The following is a 14,885-nucleotide window of genomic DNA, read 5'->3' as shown; positions in this document are numbered from 1 at the left end:
TGTTGGAAATATGGTTTTGGACCATATCTGAATTTAATTATTTAATTAAATATTCGTTATTTAATTGAAATAATTATTGGATGTTAATCTACGTCTCGAGTAGATGAACGTGGTATACTTGAAGTCTCAAAACCGATTTCCGGTGAGTGAGATATTGTATATCAAAGTTTGGGTGTTGAGAAGGAAAATAACACTTGTAATGTGTTGTTGTCCCACATTGGAAAACAAGGGAAGAATACTCTTGTATAAGAATAGCAATGCTCATGGAGCTAATAACTTGTGGGCTTGCTAGTGGGCTTGGATGAAGGCCTTGGCCTCGCGCGCCGCCGCCGACGATCGATCGATCGATCGGACGGACGGACGCCGCCGGACGGGCGGGTCGGGTACGGGCCGCGGCCAAGGACTTGGATCTTGGCAATTGGTGCTTTGGGTGGCGTTTGGGTCCAAACTATATAATTTTTTGGACAAAATACTTTTGGGCTTTTGTGGACTATTAATTTTTCGGCCCAATTGTATTTGTGTTCTCAGCCCAACTAAAGCCCACCCGTTTCAGCCCAAGCCTTGAAGAGTTGCAGCAGTTTCGAAAACTGCACAGGAGGTTGATTTCTGTCATTGATGCAAAATCAATATGTAACAACAAATTCAAATGCTTTTGAATTTGTAACACCCATAACAGTCCATGGTTTTAATCCTCTTCATTGAGGATTTAATCTCCCTAATGAGCTTGAGCAGCCTATAAATAGTGGACTAGAAGCATGGCATTTTGCTCTACAAAAAAATCTGCATTTCTCACTCTCTCTCACTGCATACTGCTCAGTTCTCGATCCAATTTCAGTTCGCCGGAGCTCGCCGGATTGTGGTGCTACATCCGACGAGACGTTCGTCGTTTTACCTTTGGGGAAGATACACCTACACCGTGAGCACTACCGGGGCGATAATCTTCTTGCGGGAAGAGTTCCACCTCGACTCGACGCTTTCATCTAGTTTGTTTTATTCGCTTTGTAATTCTGTTTCTAGTCACGTTGTTACTTCTAATTTCTTTATTTTCTTAGTTCAGTTCTCTAGCTCCAATTGTTTTAGTTTTAGTTGTAATAGTTTTCTCGATCGTGCACCCCGTTTGTAACAGTAGATAGGAAGAGGCTTTCCTCTATAAAGCTAGAGGGCTTGCTAACGAAATTAATTAAAGCTATCCACGTTTATTAGAAATAACAAGAAAAATATATGTTTGTCTTATTAAAGAAATTTGGCTCTTTGTAGAAATTTTCGAGGGAAAAATAAGTGAACAAAAAAATTTTTTGAAGGAAATTTGATAGATGTTTGAACTTTGTTAATTGTAAGGGCATAATTGCACCATTCATTTGGAAATTTGTACATTTATGCACAAAAGTTACTTTAAGGGTATTTTTACATTAAATTGTAAACATTAAGGACATATTTGCACCTTATCCCTAATCCCTAATAATAATAATAATAAAGTGAACGCACAATACTTCCACTGGAACAGTGGGCAAACAATTGAAGAAGACCCCGTAAGCAAACTGTTGGGGCTTTTATACATATTTCCATTTTGGGCACTTTTTTTTTTTTTGGAAGTCTGCACTTTTTCTTTTCTGAAGGCGAAAACTAGTTTTCATAAAGTGGATTTTGAAAATAGCTACTTTTATATAGTAAAAATAAATTTTACCCACTAATATAAAAACTTAAAAAAATACCCACATTTATCATTTTACCCTTACATATAAAATTTTTACAAATACCCACTGTTCACTGGTTGTGAATTCAACTCGAATTCACAACTGAATTCAAGTATTGGTTGTGAATAACAAGTGTTGGTTGTGAATTCGCGTGAATTCACAACCAACATTATTTCGAGTTGTGAATTCACAACCGATAAAACTTAAATTCACAATCAACACTATTTCAAGTTATGAATTCACAACCAATAAAACTTGAATTCACAATCAACACTATTTCAATTGTGAATTCACAACCAACGCCGATAATTCAGTTGTGAATTCATAAACCTGGTTGTGAATTCAAGAACATTTGTACAAAGTCATGAGCCTCGATCTCATCACATCATTCATCATTCAAGTTGGAACACAAATACCAGAATCCACCAAGAACAAATAATTACAGAAAGAAAAACTCGAGATTGCCAATTGAATCAAGGTAAAATCTCATTTCTCAAAATTTCGAATTCCAATTGCGTGATTATGAATACAAATCACCATAAAACTAAAAAAAAAAATAGTCGGAGATGAAATTCATCTTTAAACATGCTGCTCCACCACAATAGATTTCGTACTGACTATTCTTGCATTTCAGTAAAGTAGACGGCGGCGCGGCAGAAGGCGAAGTCTCTGGTGCTTCTGCAGACTGCGCGGGCGCTGCAGATCCGGCGGCGATGCAGATCCAGGGCGGTGCGGCGCTGAGGCGGCGGCGTGGTGAAGGACGGGCGCTGAGGCGATCAGAAGCAGAAATCGAGACAGATCGAGAGAGAGAGAGAGAGAGAAATCGGTGCCGGCTGAGATCCGACGGCGGATGCGCCGCTGCCGGGGTTGGTAGCTCTACTTCTGGCCTCGTCGTGGGTGACGGAGTTGGCAGTGGCCGTGGGAGCATGCGGCGGCGCCGCTTGGAAGAGAAAGATCGAGAGAAAGAGAGAGAAGAGAGAGGGCCGCGTGTATAGAGAGAGAGGAGAGAGCGGGTAGAGAGAGAGAGAAATGAGAGAATGAGAGGAAATTAGGGTTTGCCCATTTATATAGAAGGTTAATTTAGTCATTTAACACAAAAATGGGTATTTTTTTATGTTTTTATTTGAGTGGGTAAAATTTATTTTTACTATATAAAAATGGGTACTCTTATGTATTAACACTTTCGATAAACTAGAGCATAATTTCTCCAAAATGAATTACAGTTGAATTAGTAAATGTCTCAAGTTACAATTTCATTTACGTTTTTATAGGTCTTGATCTGTTACACTTATAGTTTTGCAAGTGTGGTTTATCTTTACTATTGCACATGATCATGCATTTAATCGGTACACATCGAAAATAGCAATGACAAGTTACCATGTACTAGAAAAAATAAAAAAGAAATTGAGATTCATCATTCAAAGCTGGAAATAATTGAAGGGGAAGTTAAATGATCTTGTCCCACATTACAATAATCTCAAGACTTTAGGAAATCTCAAATCAAACTTACATTTATTGCTCAAACTAACAGTCACATTCGAATATGTAGATAAAGCCTAATTTAGTTAAATAGATTACAACCCAAATTTTGCATCAAATTATATTTTGAGGAATGCTTACATTATATTCATATTCTTAATCAATTTTTTGTATTGACATAATGGTAGATCAAAGAAAAATCTAGCACTCAATTTTTGTAAAATATGTAGTAAATTAACTCAAATCATATTTTTACGTTCAAAACCAGTATGTATATAACACAAATACTCCACCGTCCCAACATATTTTGTTCATATTTTTATGTTCAAAACCAATATGAGTTTAGTTCTTTTTTTGAGAATTACAAGAGATATTTACTATATAATCAAATATAAGCAACTCGCACGCAGGTGAGACCTCTACATCACACAAATGTAGGAAAACTATCCGCACACAAGCTTAATATTAGTTCTTTTTAATACTACTATAAATTGGACAATTCAAGAAAATATTTTATGTCCATTATATATAGACAATAATATTCCGCTCGATTCTATTGATTATATATCATATAAATCAAATTATTGCTGTTGAATTAGATGAATTAATGTACTCATCTACGTATTGATCTATGAACATGGTTTATTTAAATCATTCAATACGCCATCTCTTCTACAAGTCAAATTATAAATTGATCGATTATTTAAAATTTGAGAGGGACAATAATGATATCAATTAATTTCAAGATTTGAACAAGTGTTTGCAATGGCAACAGCCTGTATTTCGCCGGCAACCCATGTTGCTTGTCACATGTGTACCACCCGTTCAATAAATTGTACCACAATAAGACAATGTTACAGTCTTTCCTTATGTCATTTAATTTTTAATGAATTTCAACATGATTTCAAACTCAAAAGCGTTACAGATCAAACAAGTTGAGTTAAATAAAACACATTCGAAATTTGATAAAAAGAAGCGTACCGGATTTATAGTAACTATTGTTGAAATTTAAATAGGTTAAAGTTGCAAATAGTAGCTGAATTTTTTATTTTTTTTTACCGTAAATGATTGCAATTAATGAATAAAATCTTTTAGGATACAGTGGTCCAAATTCCAATGAGATTATGAAATTACGATATAGATAACTTTTTGATATTTTCGATTTCTTGATATGTCACATTTATTTATATTGGCAAGAATATTTGGAAGCGGACCATGTCTCTTTTCGTGGCTCCAACGTTTGGCTCCATTATATTTTTTTATAATATAGTTCTGACTAAGAAAAGAACAATACAGATAATCAGAATTCCTTATTTTTGAACTATTGTTTTTTCTAATATATTAATATTATTATTGAGGGATCAATTTTCTTTTCTAAATTCGATATTATCATTTTTCTAATAAAAATAGTGAAATATAACAGTTGTCATTATAAACTATTGGCCATTTAATAAAAAAAATTCTGAACTATTGAAATAAATATACAAAGTATCTAAAAATTCAACACCTTTTTTTTCCCCCTAATAAATTTGAATTAATTTAATAGAGGAGGCCGATTTTTGGCATGTCAAAAACCTGCTGGAGGAAATATAAAAACGGGTTACTTTTGTTAACATTTTCAGATTAATCATGAGTATAGTTTTATTGTAATTATCAATATTTTGGCATTTTGTTAGTTTTCATAAAAAAAAAAGTGCACTTATTTTGCTTATAAATATTAGTAGTACATGGAGTTGTCTTTATGGCATTAAATTGCAGCAGAAGCAGAGCTTCTGAAAGTGGAATGATAATTTGCTGACACCAATTTGAACAGACAAAAGTCCAAGAAAAAGATTTCTCCTTAGTTTATCATTCAGAATTCAGATGTCAATGATATGAACCAAGACCGTGAACTCAACGCGGGAATTCATCAAAATGAAATCTTTTTTAGTAATTTAATGAGTGAAAAGAGTTGGGAGTAATCGTGCCGGCCTCAATGTTGGAGCATTCAACAAATCACTTTCTCTCCCTCTCTCACCTTCTCTCTCTCTCTCTCTCTCTAAAGTTGTCAGCTTGAGAGAGGGAAACCATTAGTTTCACATAGTGGAGGTGGTGGTGCGTGAAAAAAGATGGCTTCTTTGGGGAATGTGGGCAGAGCATCGCACAAGCCTGAGAGGCCCCGGCCATCGTCGTCGCCGCAGTCTGCTTCTTTGAGAAATAACGGCGGCGGTGCACAAGGCCAGCCGCATTCTGTCCGTTCCAAAGCTGCACCCTCCAATTCCAGACGCTCTGTCACGCCAACTTCAAGAACTCGCTCTCTCCCTCTTGATTCTGACCAAGGTTTCCCTCTCTCTCTCTCCCCCTTGGTGTCTTTGTATGTAAACACACTCACATATATATTTACGCACGTGTTTGTGGATATGGAGAATTACATAGTACTGATTAGAACAGGGAGTTTTGAGTTATGGTTTATTTCAATGATATGGGACTTTAGTTATACAGAGTGATTGGGTATAATTTGTGTCCCTTACTAACTGAAGAAAGAGAAGATTTTGATCAGCAACAATAAATCTTGCAAAATGGTAAGAATGTTGTAAGTGGTTGCTACTAGCTGATGGGAAATCTTGCTGAATGTGGAAAATTGATACATTCCAATGGAAGGTGATGTTGAAGTGATGGAAGTGGTATGAGACTTGGAAAGTGTCATCATATTGTGATCATGATCTGAAGATGTAACTTGGTTGATATAAATTTTGATGTGCCTCTTTCTCCATGCCATTAGAATCCGAAAGAGTGAGAGTTGCTGTTAGAATCCGACCTAAAAATGCCGAGGATCTCTCTGATGTCGATCATGCTGATTGCGTAGAACTTCAGCCTGAGGTATTGCTTGCACATTGCTAAGTCAGTGCTTAGTTTTTCATTTTTATCAATCTGAATTACGTTTCTATTCGTACACTGCAATTATTTTTATGGTTTGCCAGATGTTTTCCCTTGCATTCTAGAATGTGATCATAACATCGTGGCACTAGCCTCTTTAGTGATTAATAAAAAAATTTGCCATTATGCAGCTCAAAAGATTAAAGTTGAGAAAAAACAACTGGAGTTCTGAGTCTTACAGATTTGATGAATTATTCACTGAAAGTGCATCTCAGAAGCGCGTATATGAGGCGGTAGCAAAGCCTGTCGTTGAGGTAAGTTGGAATCCAGTATGTTACGTACTCACGAGTTACACTCCATAATTCTAATATGCTCTCATTACTCTTTCTTTTGTGGGAATGCGGAGTGGTTTTCTCAGGAGGATTTTCATAGGTTTTGTGATGATATAGCTAATTTGTTTCTGAGTTGAGATACTAGCATGAATGTACTTGTTAAAGAGAAACTATTGCCCTTTCCCCTTTGTAAACTTATTTGAACAAAATAAGTTATTCTTTTGATTAGGGTAGAACCAAGATGCCTAAAAGCCTGCAGGTTTCGATGGTATGATAAGTTGTTAAGGTATTTGATTTGCTTGCTGCAGAGTGTGCTGGATGGATATAATGGCACGGTTATGGCTTATGGCCAGACAGGCACCGGCAAGACCTACACACTTGGCCGGATAGGAAAAGACGATGCTTCGGAGCGTGGAATAATGGTTAGAGCTCTGGAGGACATATTGGCGGGCACATCGGTATCAGACACCATAGAAGTCTCTTATTTGCAGGTAAATGTCTTTTTATGTCTTGCTAGTTGGTTTATTGCTCAAGCTTAAGATAGATAAATGTAATTATGGATATACTTTTGAATTTTGATCGTGAGAAATAACTCAGATTTTCTTTATTTATGCTTTTCATTTGTATTTGATGAAGACCATGTGTGTTTTCCAACAGTTATACATGGAATCTATTCAAGATTTACTTGCTCCTGAAAAGACAAACATTCCGATCGTTGAGGATGCAAAGACTGGAGAAGTATCGGTGCCTGGAGCCGAAATAGTTAAAATACGGAAACTCGACCACTTCTTGCAACTAATGCAACTTGGAGAAGCTAATCGTCATGCGGCCAATACAAAGATGAATACAGAATCTTCACGTAGCCACGCGATTCTCATGGTATGTGGCAACATTGTATAGCAATATTTTAACTGGCATTTCTTACATTGCATTTTTGGATCATTAATATTTTACATATCATAGTGCATATTGTTCTGCAAATCAGCACACCCTTTGTCAATTCATTTTGCTAAATCCTTCTGTAGGTCTACATTCGTAGATCTGCACACGAGATAGAAGAAACGGATCAAGAAAAAGGCATCACGACAGGTCGACAAGGCCATCATGTGCTGACTATCCGGAAAAGCAAGTTACTGATAGTGGATCTTGCAGGATCCGAACGAATAGACAAATCAGGTTTGCCTTTTACAACTTGGAATTGAATTATCAGTTTCCTTCTCTTGCATCTCATAACCGGACTAAAAATTATTTGAATTTTACCTTATTTATCCTCCTTAATTCTGTTTTTGGTACCTTAGTGATCATTCATTTTCATTGTGAGTTTCTCTGCCTGTTGTTTATTTATTGGATTCTCCTTATTGTAGGGAGTGAAGGCCACGTGCTCGAGGAGGCCAAATTCATCAATCTTTCTCTTACTTCACTAGGGAAATGCATAAATGCACTAGCTGAAAATAGTCCTCATATACCAATTAGAGATTCAAAATTGACAAGATTGCTTCGGGATTCATTTGGAGGTCAATAATCTCGTCCTTGTATGCTCTGTTATCTTTACATCGTACTCTGCAAACTAAAGGGTTTCTTTATTGGTTCTGGAAATATAGATATGAAAACACATGCATTTCATTTGGCATGAATATATGTATATCTATGCTATTGCTGTTTTTACTCAACATCTATCATTTAGAACAATGTTGCTAGGCTTAAATTTCCAACCCTTTGTCCGCTGCTGCAAGTGTTTTCGAAAGATATTTTGCATCCACATATAAGTTACTTTCTTGCCATTTTCTCAAAACATTTCTATTAGTTTATTACTCAATAAAGCAAATAACAACCGTGATTCGTGAACTAGTATACATAAAATTGATGGATTTTTCACTCTAGTATGTACTGTTTGAAATGATACAAGTGTAATGCAACAGGTTCTGCAAGAACTTCACTCATAATAACAATCGGGCCATCTTCTCGTCATCATGCAGAAACTGCAAGTACTGTAATGTTCGGACAACGGGTGAGTTTAGTGTAACTCCCTGACCACTAGACCATTCTAGAACTTGTGACTTGTGATAGCCAGAATGCTGACATGTTTATGGATTCTATCATCCCATTCAACTTAATCCACACTTATAAATGTTCGACTTCATTGTTTCGGAATGCATTTATGTGAACCTTTCTCGTCTGCATGCTAAAACTATTCTGATAAGCATTATTAGGCCCTACTTTGGTACTAGAGAGCTGCAAGGATATATTTCCAATTGTTATGAGAGAAGCATACATTGAAATGCTGCATAGGATAAATCCTACATGAAATAAACATGGAAAAGATTATGGGCGTAAACGACTGGACAGGAATCTATATTGGTATGATACCTTTTGGGGGAAGCCCGAAAAGAAAACCTGTCGGGCTTGTGCCCTAAGTCGACAGTATCATACCAATGCGGAGCTTGTGCCATCAAAGTCGATAAAGTTTGTCTCTTTCTGTCAAGGTGTTGCAATTGATAGTGATAATTGGTTATGAGAAAATCTATTACGTGGTTGTGCACCTTTTTATTTCTTAGGTACATATAAGTTATCAAAATGAGTTTGTGACTGATTTCTGCAGGCCATGAAAGTTGTAAATACAGTGAAGCTGAAAGAAGAATTTGATTACGAAAGCTTATGCAGGAAGCTGGAGACTCAAGTTGATCATCTTTCTGCAGACATTGATCGGCAACAAAAGTTGAGAGAGAATGAAAAAAATGAATTGAAGAAGTTGCTAGAAGAATTTGAAAATTCTTCTGCTGAAGCAGAAAAGAAATTTGCTGTTAGGTCTGAGGTATGTGCTCATTAAAATTCCCTGAGCAAGTAGTTATTTCTGTTTGAATCGATATATAAAGGGAAATTCAACCTTTGTGTTTCGTTTTCTGTGTGGTGTTTCTCAACAACATGTCTGGGCTGCAGTTACTGCAGAAGGAGAATGCTCAATTAACATCAAAAATGAAGGAGCTACTCCAAGAATTGGATAGTCAGAAAGAAGAAAACAAAGTATTGATTGATGAGGTTGCCCGCTTGGCAACGAGTTTGAATGATATTAAGGTATCAAAAGTCTGATTCTTGCAGAAATTTCAGGACCATTTTCTTGAATCTCCCTACAACAAGACATTAAGCTTATGCTATCTTATCGCTTTTATTGATTGCAGTGTTTGGAGGAGGAAAACAATCGTCTGGAACATGACTTGAATGATGCTATGGATGATCTGAAACACCAAAAAGAACAAAACATTATCTTGTGTGACGAGGTTGCACGTCTAGAGATGAATCTAAAGCTCGACAAGGTACAGAAAATGCTGTTCTCTGCCTCATAATGATGTATTTTGGCATTATTAACACACGTATTTTTCTACAAAAACTGGAGACTACGTAACGCATTAGTTACTATCTCAGTGGCGCATGCTAAGCGTCTTTCTACCTATACTAAAAAGAAAATAGAAAAATAAAGAAATAAACCCCTCTCCCAATGAACGATTTGCATGCATCTTCCAAAGAGATAATGCTATTTGTTTCACTGGTAGTAGCAAAAGCAGCTAGATGACTCGGCATATCAGAAAATACTTGCTGATACAACCCAAATGTACGAGGAGAAAATAGCTGATTTGACGAAGAAGATAGGACACGAGAATGCTCAAAACAGTGGTGCTGAAGAAGAAATGGAGAAGATGAAGAAGCAAGTAGCTGATTATCATCTGCTGCTTGAGGTGCCTTATTCATGTTAATGAATGAATACTTTTTTCTTTTCTTTTTCTTCTTTACCAATACTAAGTGTCTACTCATTGAAACTGATGACAAAGCCACAATCACGTCATTTTGTTATACTGTTTCAGATACAAAAATTATATACAAATAAACCTTCAATTCCCATAATCATAATTTTATCAGATAACAAAGAATCTGATATTTTGATTTGCTCTTCACCCTTACAGAAAAGTCAGGTCGAGAACTCCAGATATCGCAAAGCACTTGCAGACACCACGAAGATGTATGAAGAGAGAATAGATTCATTAAATCAACGGATTGAAGATGAGCGCGTACATGCTGGCGAACTTGAAGAAGAGTTGAATTTAATGAAAAACCTTCTTCATGAGCATCAAACTTCATCCAAGGTAAAGTGTGCATTTTCTTTAATAATTTCTGAATCTTCTTTCATATCTTTGTTCCTCTCTATAACATGGAATTCATTATTTCCTCGTAATGATTATTAAGTTCTATTCTTTTCATAGATCAGTTATTTCTTCCTTATTCTAGGCTTCGGCAGAGAAAGAGCTGGCCGAGCTTCGAATGAGATTGCAAGAAGTGCATCAGCTGCATGAGGCAACTACTGATGAACTTCGACTATTACACATACAAAATAAGAATCTAGAATCAGAAAAGGTATCCCCAGCACACTGCATGGATTGTACATTCTCAATGTTACATTTCAGTTCTTAGTGAAGGTGGAATATGTCTAATTTTAATTTATTCTCTTCACACACACACACACACACTCACCAAGGAACTAGGACTTTTCACTTTTACTGCATTGACAATGGTAATTTACTTTAGTTACTAATGCCTGCTTAACAAAACTTGCAGGCAATACTTAGAAATGAACTTCATGCAGTCAGACTAACACTTCAAGAAGAGGAAAAACGAAGAAAAGAAGCTGAAACAGAACTGATTCACTTAATAAAGGGTGTACCAGAAAGTGAAGATGGCTTTGAGGTGAATAAGGTTTCCTCTTCATAGAACTTAAACAATTCTCAGAACTATTTCTGACTTGCTTATGAAGAAGGGCTTAATTCCCATATTTTTTTCTTGGTTAAAGAAGAATGAGGCTTAAGTTGTGGCTAAGAAAGAGTTTTTCATGGATAGATTTATGGTTTGATTTGATATTATGATTTTAAACCATATTAAATTACAGGAAAAGGTATCTTACGTGAATGAAAATATAACCAAGTCTTCAGCTTTACGTAGTCCACAAAGCTCACACAAGTCTAGCCGGTCAAGAGAAACTATCCTCAGCCAAAGGAATACGATTACCAAGATATGCGAGGAAGGCAAGCTCTCGATTTTTGCATCTTTTTCTTCAACATTTTCTATGTCCAGAGCGTTGAGTCAATGTGCTTTTGGCACACATCTAAAATGTATGATTATGTTACCAATAGTTCCTATCATTTTCTTATTGCTTGAAACTTGTTTAATCATGCAGTTGGTCTCCAAAAGATATTATCACTGTTAGAATCTGGAGATTTAGATGTTCAAACTCATGCAGTCAAAGTTGTTGCCAACCTTGCAGCCGAAGGTATGTAAAGGAACGATTTGCTTGACCACGCAGACCACATCCTTCGCCTTTTAAAAACGGGCTTATTGGCAATTAAGTATTTCAGTTGCATTTTTTTAAATGAGCAGAAATACTTAAAAAGCTCTTGTAATCGCCTACCTATAGAAGAAAGAGACTTTATTTCGATTGAGGGTGCTCGAAAACTGCTGCCAGTGAAAAAATATTTATTTATATTTTGCTATATTCTATGATTTTTATACTTAAAGTTCCAGTGTGATTGCTATCTCTGGATGCTTCGAGTGTCTTAGGCTGACTAACATTTCAATTTCAGACATCAATCAGGAAAGAATTGTACAGGAAGGTGGTTTAGATGCACTGCTTAAGTTAGTGGAGTCGTCACAGAACACGACAATACTGAGAGTTGCTTCTGGTGCCATAGCAAATTTGGCAATGAATGGTATCCCAAAACTCATATGCTTTTCAATCAACTCATATAACATACCTAAAGCTTCCTCTTCTGCCTTCAGAAGTGAACCAAGGTTTGATAACAAGTAGAGGAGGCGCTAAACTTCTCGCGACTGCAGCTTCCAGAACAGACGATCCTCAAACACTTCGGATGGTTGCTGGAGCTATCGCAAATCTATGTGGAAATGGTAAGTTCTCTTCATGAGATTTTCCGGCTTATCTATACGTGCTTAGATTCGTTATACCTACATTCATGTTGAGTCGCCTTCTCTAACACAGAAAAGCTGCACGCGGTTTTGAAAGATGACGGATCCATCAGAGCTCTATTAGGAATGACGAGATCGGGGAACACTGAAGTCATTGCTCAGGTTGCAAGAGGATTGGCTAACTTCGCCAAGTGTGAGTCGAGAAGAATCATGAAAGGTATCATAAATCACATGTATGTTTACTTGTTTATGATCTACAGCCATCTAAATAAATTTGCATCAGGACACTGGAGGGGTCGCTCGCTGCTAATGGAAGACGGAGGTCTGTCGTGGTTGGTTGCAAACTTGAAGACGGCGTCTGCCCCGACCAGACGCCACTTGGAACTTGCCATTTGCCATTTAGCTCAAAATGGTAAGAGCTCCATTTTTTCCTGCACAATGTTTGAGCAAGATGAGAACTAGACGAGGCGTTTAGTTATGCATGAAAGCAACGTAACTTTGCCCCATCATGTTGGTTTTTGCAGAGGACAATGCGGCGGATTTCATAAACAGTGGAGGGGTGAAGGAGCTGATCGATATCTCCGACGAGTCGAGCAGAGAAGACATTCGGAGCTTGGCCAAGAAGACGCTTAGGTTGAGTTCGTTTTTTCGAGGGGAGAATGATGGTGCTCAAAGACTTGCTTGAGCTGTTTCTCAGCTTCTTTATTCAAATACTGACTTAACCTTTGAGAGTTGTGATAAATTTGTAAATAAAATTTTGGAGGAAATATAGAAGCATGATTAGTGACACTTGCAGGAGAAGGTACAAGCATGTTAATGTTGGAAAACGCAATGAATTGAAAAATAAATGAAAGCTTGAAAATATCAAGTTTCTTGGATTGTTGAGCCGTAAAGCACATGTATTAATGAATTCATGAGAAACACATTTACAAGCCCCAAAATGAGAATAAAAGCAGTTAGTTAGAAATAGGCTCCATATATACTGGACAAAATCAACCAGGGGGCTTAGCCCACTGGCCACCGGGTCCTCACTTAAGTGAAGTGACCCGGGTTCGATCCCTCTTGGGAGCGAATTGGAGATTGGAGATATAAGGTGGATTTGGTGAATGGAGAGATAAGGTGGTTCTTGGAGTGGATGGGGGAACTAACTACTAACATCTAACATGACTTTGCCCGATCAAAAAAAAAAAAAAAAAAAAAAAATATATATATATATACTGGACAAAATCTGCATCGCCAAGGATCACTTCAACTGCAGGCTCTCAATCACTCCCTCAAGAATCTCTATACAGGTATTTATAATCTGATTCTCTAAGTGATCTGTATTAAGTTTGTGACGTTTTGTTGTACCAATCTGGATGTTTAGTCTTGAGATGGTGAAATAAATTGTCATCTTCAAAATGTTTGCTTTTCCTAAAAGACAAAAATTGTAATATAAAGTAAAAGAACCTTAACCTTATACTCCATATGATGATGATGATGATGATCTTACCTCCTCTGCAGCGACTAGAGGAAACACAGAAGCATGGAGGAATCACTTCTGGTTGTGGAGTAGTTGTAAAGTATTCCGAAGCCATACTTTTCTTCATCTCTTCCCTCAACCCAGCATCTAAATCAATTACAGGATATCGCCAACAAGAGTAGCATAATTAAAGTAACATTACACTTAATTCAGTAAATTGACCAACAATACTGAAAATGCCAATGGTTAATCATGCATCGGTATCAGTAATTCGCGGAGGCGCTTGTTGATTAGATTGAGGACCGGTCCTTCGTCCGCAATTTCAGATGTTGGTGCCGCCGCCGCCATTACAGGTGGTGGTTGGGGACACAGAGAAGGGAGAGAAAAAGAGGAGAGTGAGGGGGAAGATTTTATAGTGCAGTATTTTGGAAGGGTGGTAAGGTTAATCAATGTAGACCTGATCTTGGGTAAATTCGAGTGCACTGTATACTCAGATGGACAAGTACCCAAATCCTGACCTATATCATGATCCAAACTCGCATCTGAACTCAAATCGTGTAAATAATATTATTCGATGCAAATGACATTGCATGTAATTGACACTATTCTGTATACAAATGACACTAGTATAACATTACTATTTTGTGTACAAATGACATTGTGTATAGATGATACTATAATATTGTAAATGACATTGTGTATAATACACACTATTCAGAAATATAAATAACACTTTTTATAATTGACACTATAAAATTATAAATGATACTATAGAATTGAAAATGACACTATAAATGTTACAGTGCCATTTATATAATCGAATAGTGTCAATTACAAACAGTGTCATAACTTAATAGTGTTCTTTACACAATTTGAGCCACGATGCAAGTTTGAATTAGCATGCAAGTCAAGATTTGAGTACAGATCAATCCGAGTGTACAGTACACCCGTGTGTACAACAGATTTTGTGATCAATGTAGAGTTAATTTGATTTTTTGCCACCAATTTTAATTTCATGAAGCCAAATTTTTAACTCAATGGAAAAGACTTTAAAAGTAGCTCTAATTTCTCAGTTTTCATTTTATTCAATTTTAACTC

General features: G+C 36.7%; 1 protein-coding gene and 1 long non-coding RNA gene across 2 annotated transcripts; one reads left to right on the top strand and one right to left on the bottom strand.

The window, feature by feature from the left end:
• Positions 1–4,919: 4,919 nt before the first annotated feature.
• LOC131014815 (kinesin-like protein KIN-UC) lies at positions 4,920–13,189 on the top strand. The gene is made up of 22 exons (XM_057942912.1): positions 4,920–5,492; positions 5,935–6,032; positions 6,221–6,343; positions 6,670–6,852; positions 7,019–7,240; positions 7,387–7,537; positions 7,726–7,875; positions 8,281–8,369; positions 8,961–9,173; positions 9,299–9,433; positions 9,538–9,672; positions 9,913–10,092; positions 10,318–10,497; positions 10,640–10,765; positions 10,967–11,095; positions 11,295–11,430; positions 11,583–11,675; positions 11,986–12,111; positions 12,182–12,307; positions 12,399–12,542; positions 12,609–12,737; positions 12,850–13,189. The coding sequence occupies exons 1-22, from the start codon at positions 5,282–5,284 to the stop codon at positions 13,008–13,010; spliced, it is 3,240 nt and encodes a 1,079-aa protein (XP_057798895.1). The 5' UTR covers positions 4,920–5,281; the 3' UTR covers positions 13,011–13,189.
• On the bottom strand, positions 13,162–14,291 carry LOC131014816 (uncharacterized). Its single transcript, XR_009098331.1, has 3 exons — positions 13,818–14,291; positions 13,544–13,738; positions 13,162–13,307 (listed from the first exon to the last, which is right to left on the bottom strand). It is a non-coding gene; the product is annotated as an uncharacterized LOC131014816 (long non-coding RNA).
• Positions 14,292–14,885: the final 594 nt, after the last annotated feature.

Source organism: Salvia miltiorrhiza, chromosome 3 (genome assembly GCF_028751815.1).
Source record: "Salvia miltiorrhiza cultivar Shanhuang (shh) chromosome 3, IMPLAD_Smil_shh, whole genome shotgun sequence".
NCBI lineage: Eukaryota > Viridiplantae > Streptophyta > Magnoliopsida > Lamiales > Lamiaceae > Salvia > Salvia miltiorrhiza.
This window is presented reverse-complemented; position numbering and strand designations above follow the sequence as displayed.

Bases quoted from the DNA above. Each gene is read 5' to 3' on its own strand.
- LOC131014815 (XM_057942912.1), top strand. From the start codon at position 5,282: ATGGCTTCTTTGGGGAATGTGGGCAGAGCATCGCACAAGCCTGAGAGG. The intron at 6,033-6,220 runs GTATTGCTTGCA...GCCATTATGCAG, and splicing joins GCGTAGAACTTCAGCCTGAG to CTCAAAAGATTAAAGTTGAG. The intron at 7,241-7,386 runs GTATGTGGCAAC...ATCCTTCTGTAG, and splicing joins GTAGCCACGCGATTCTCATG to GTCTACATTCGTAGATCTGC.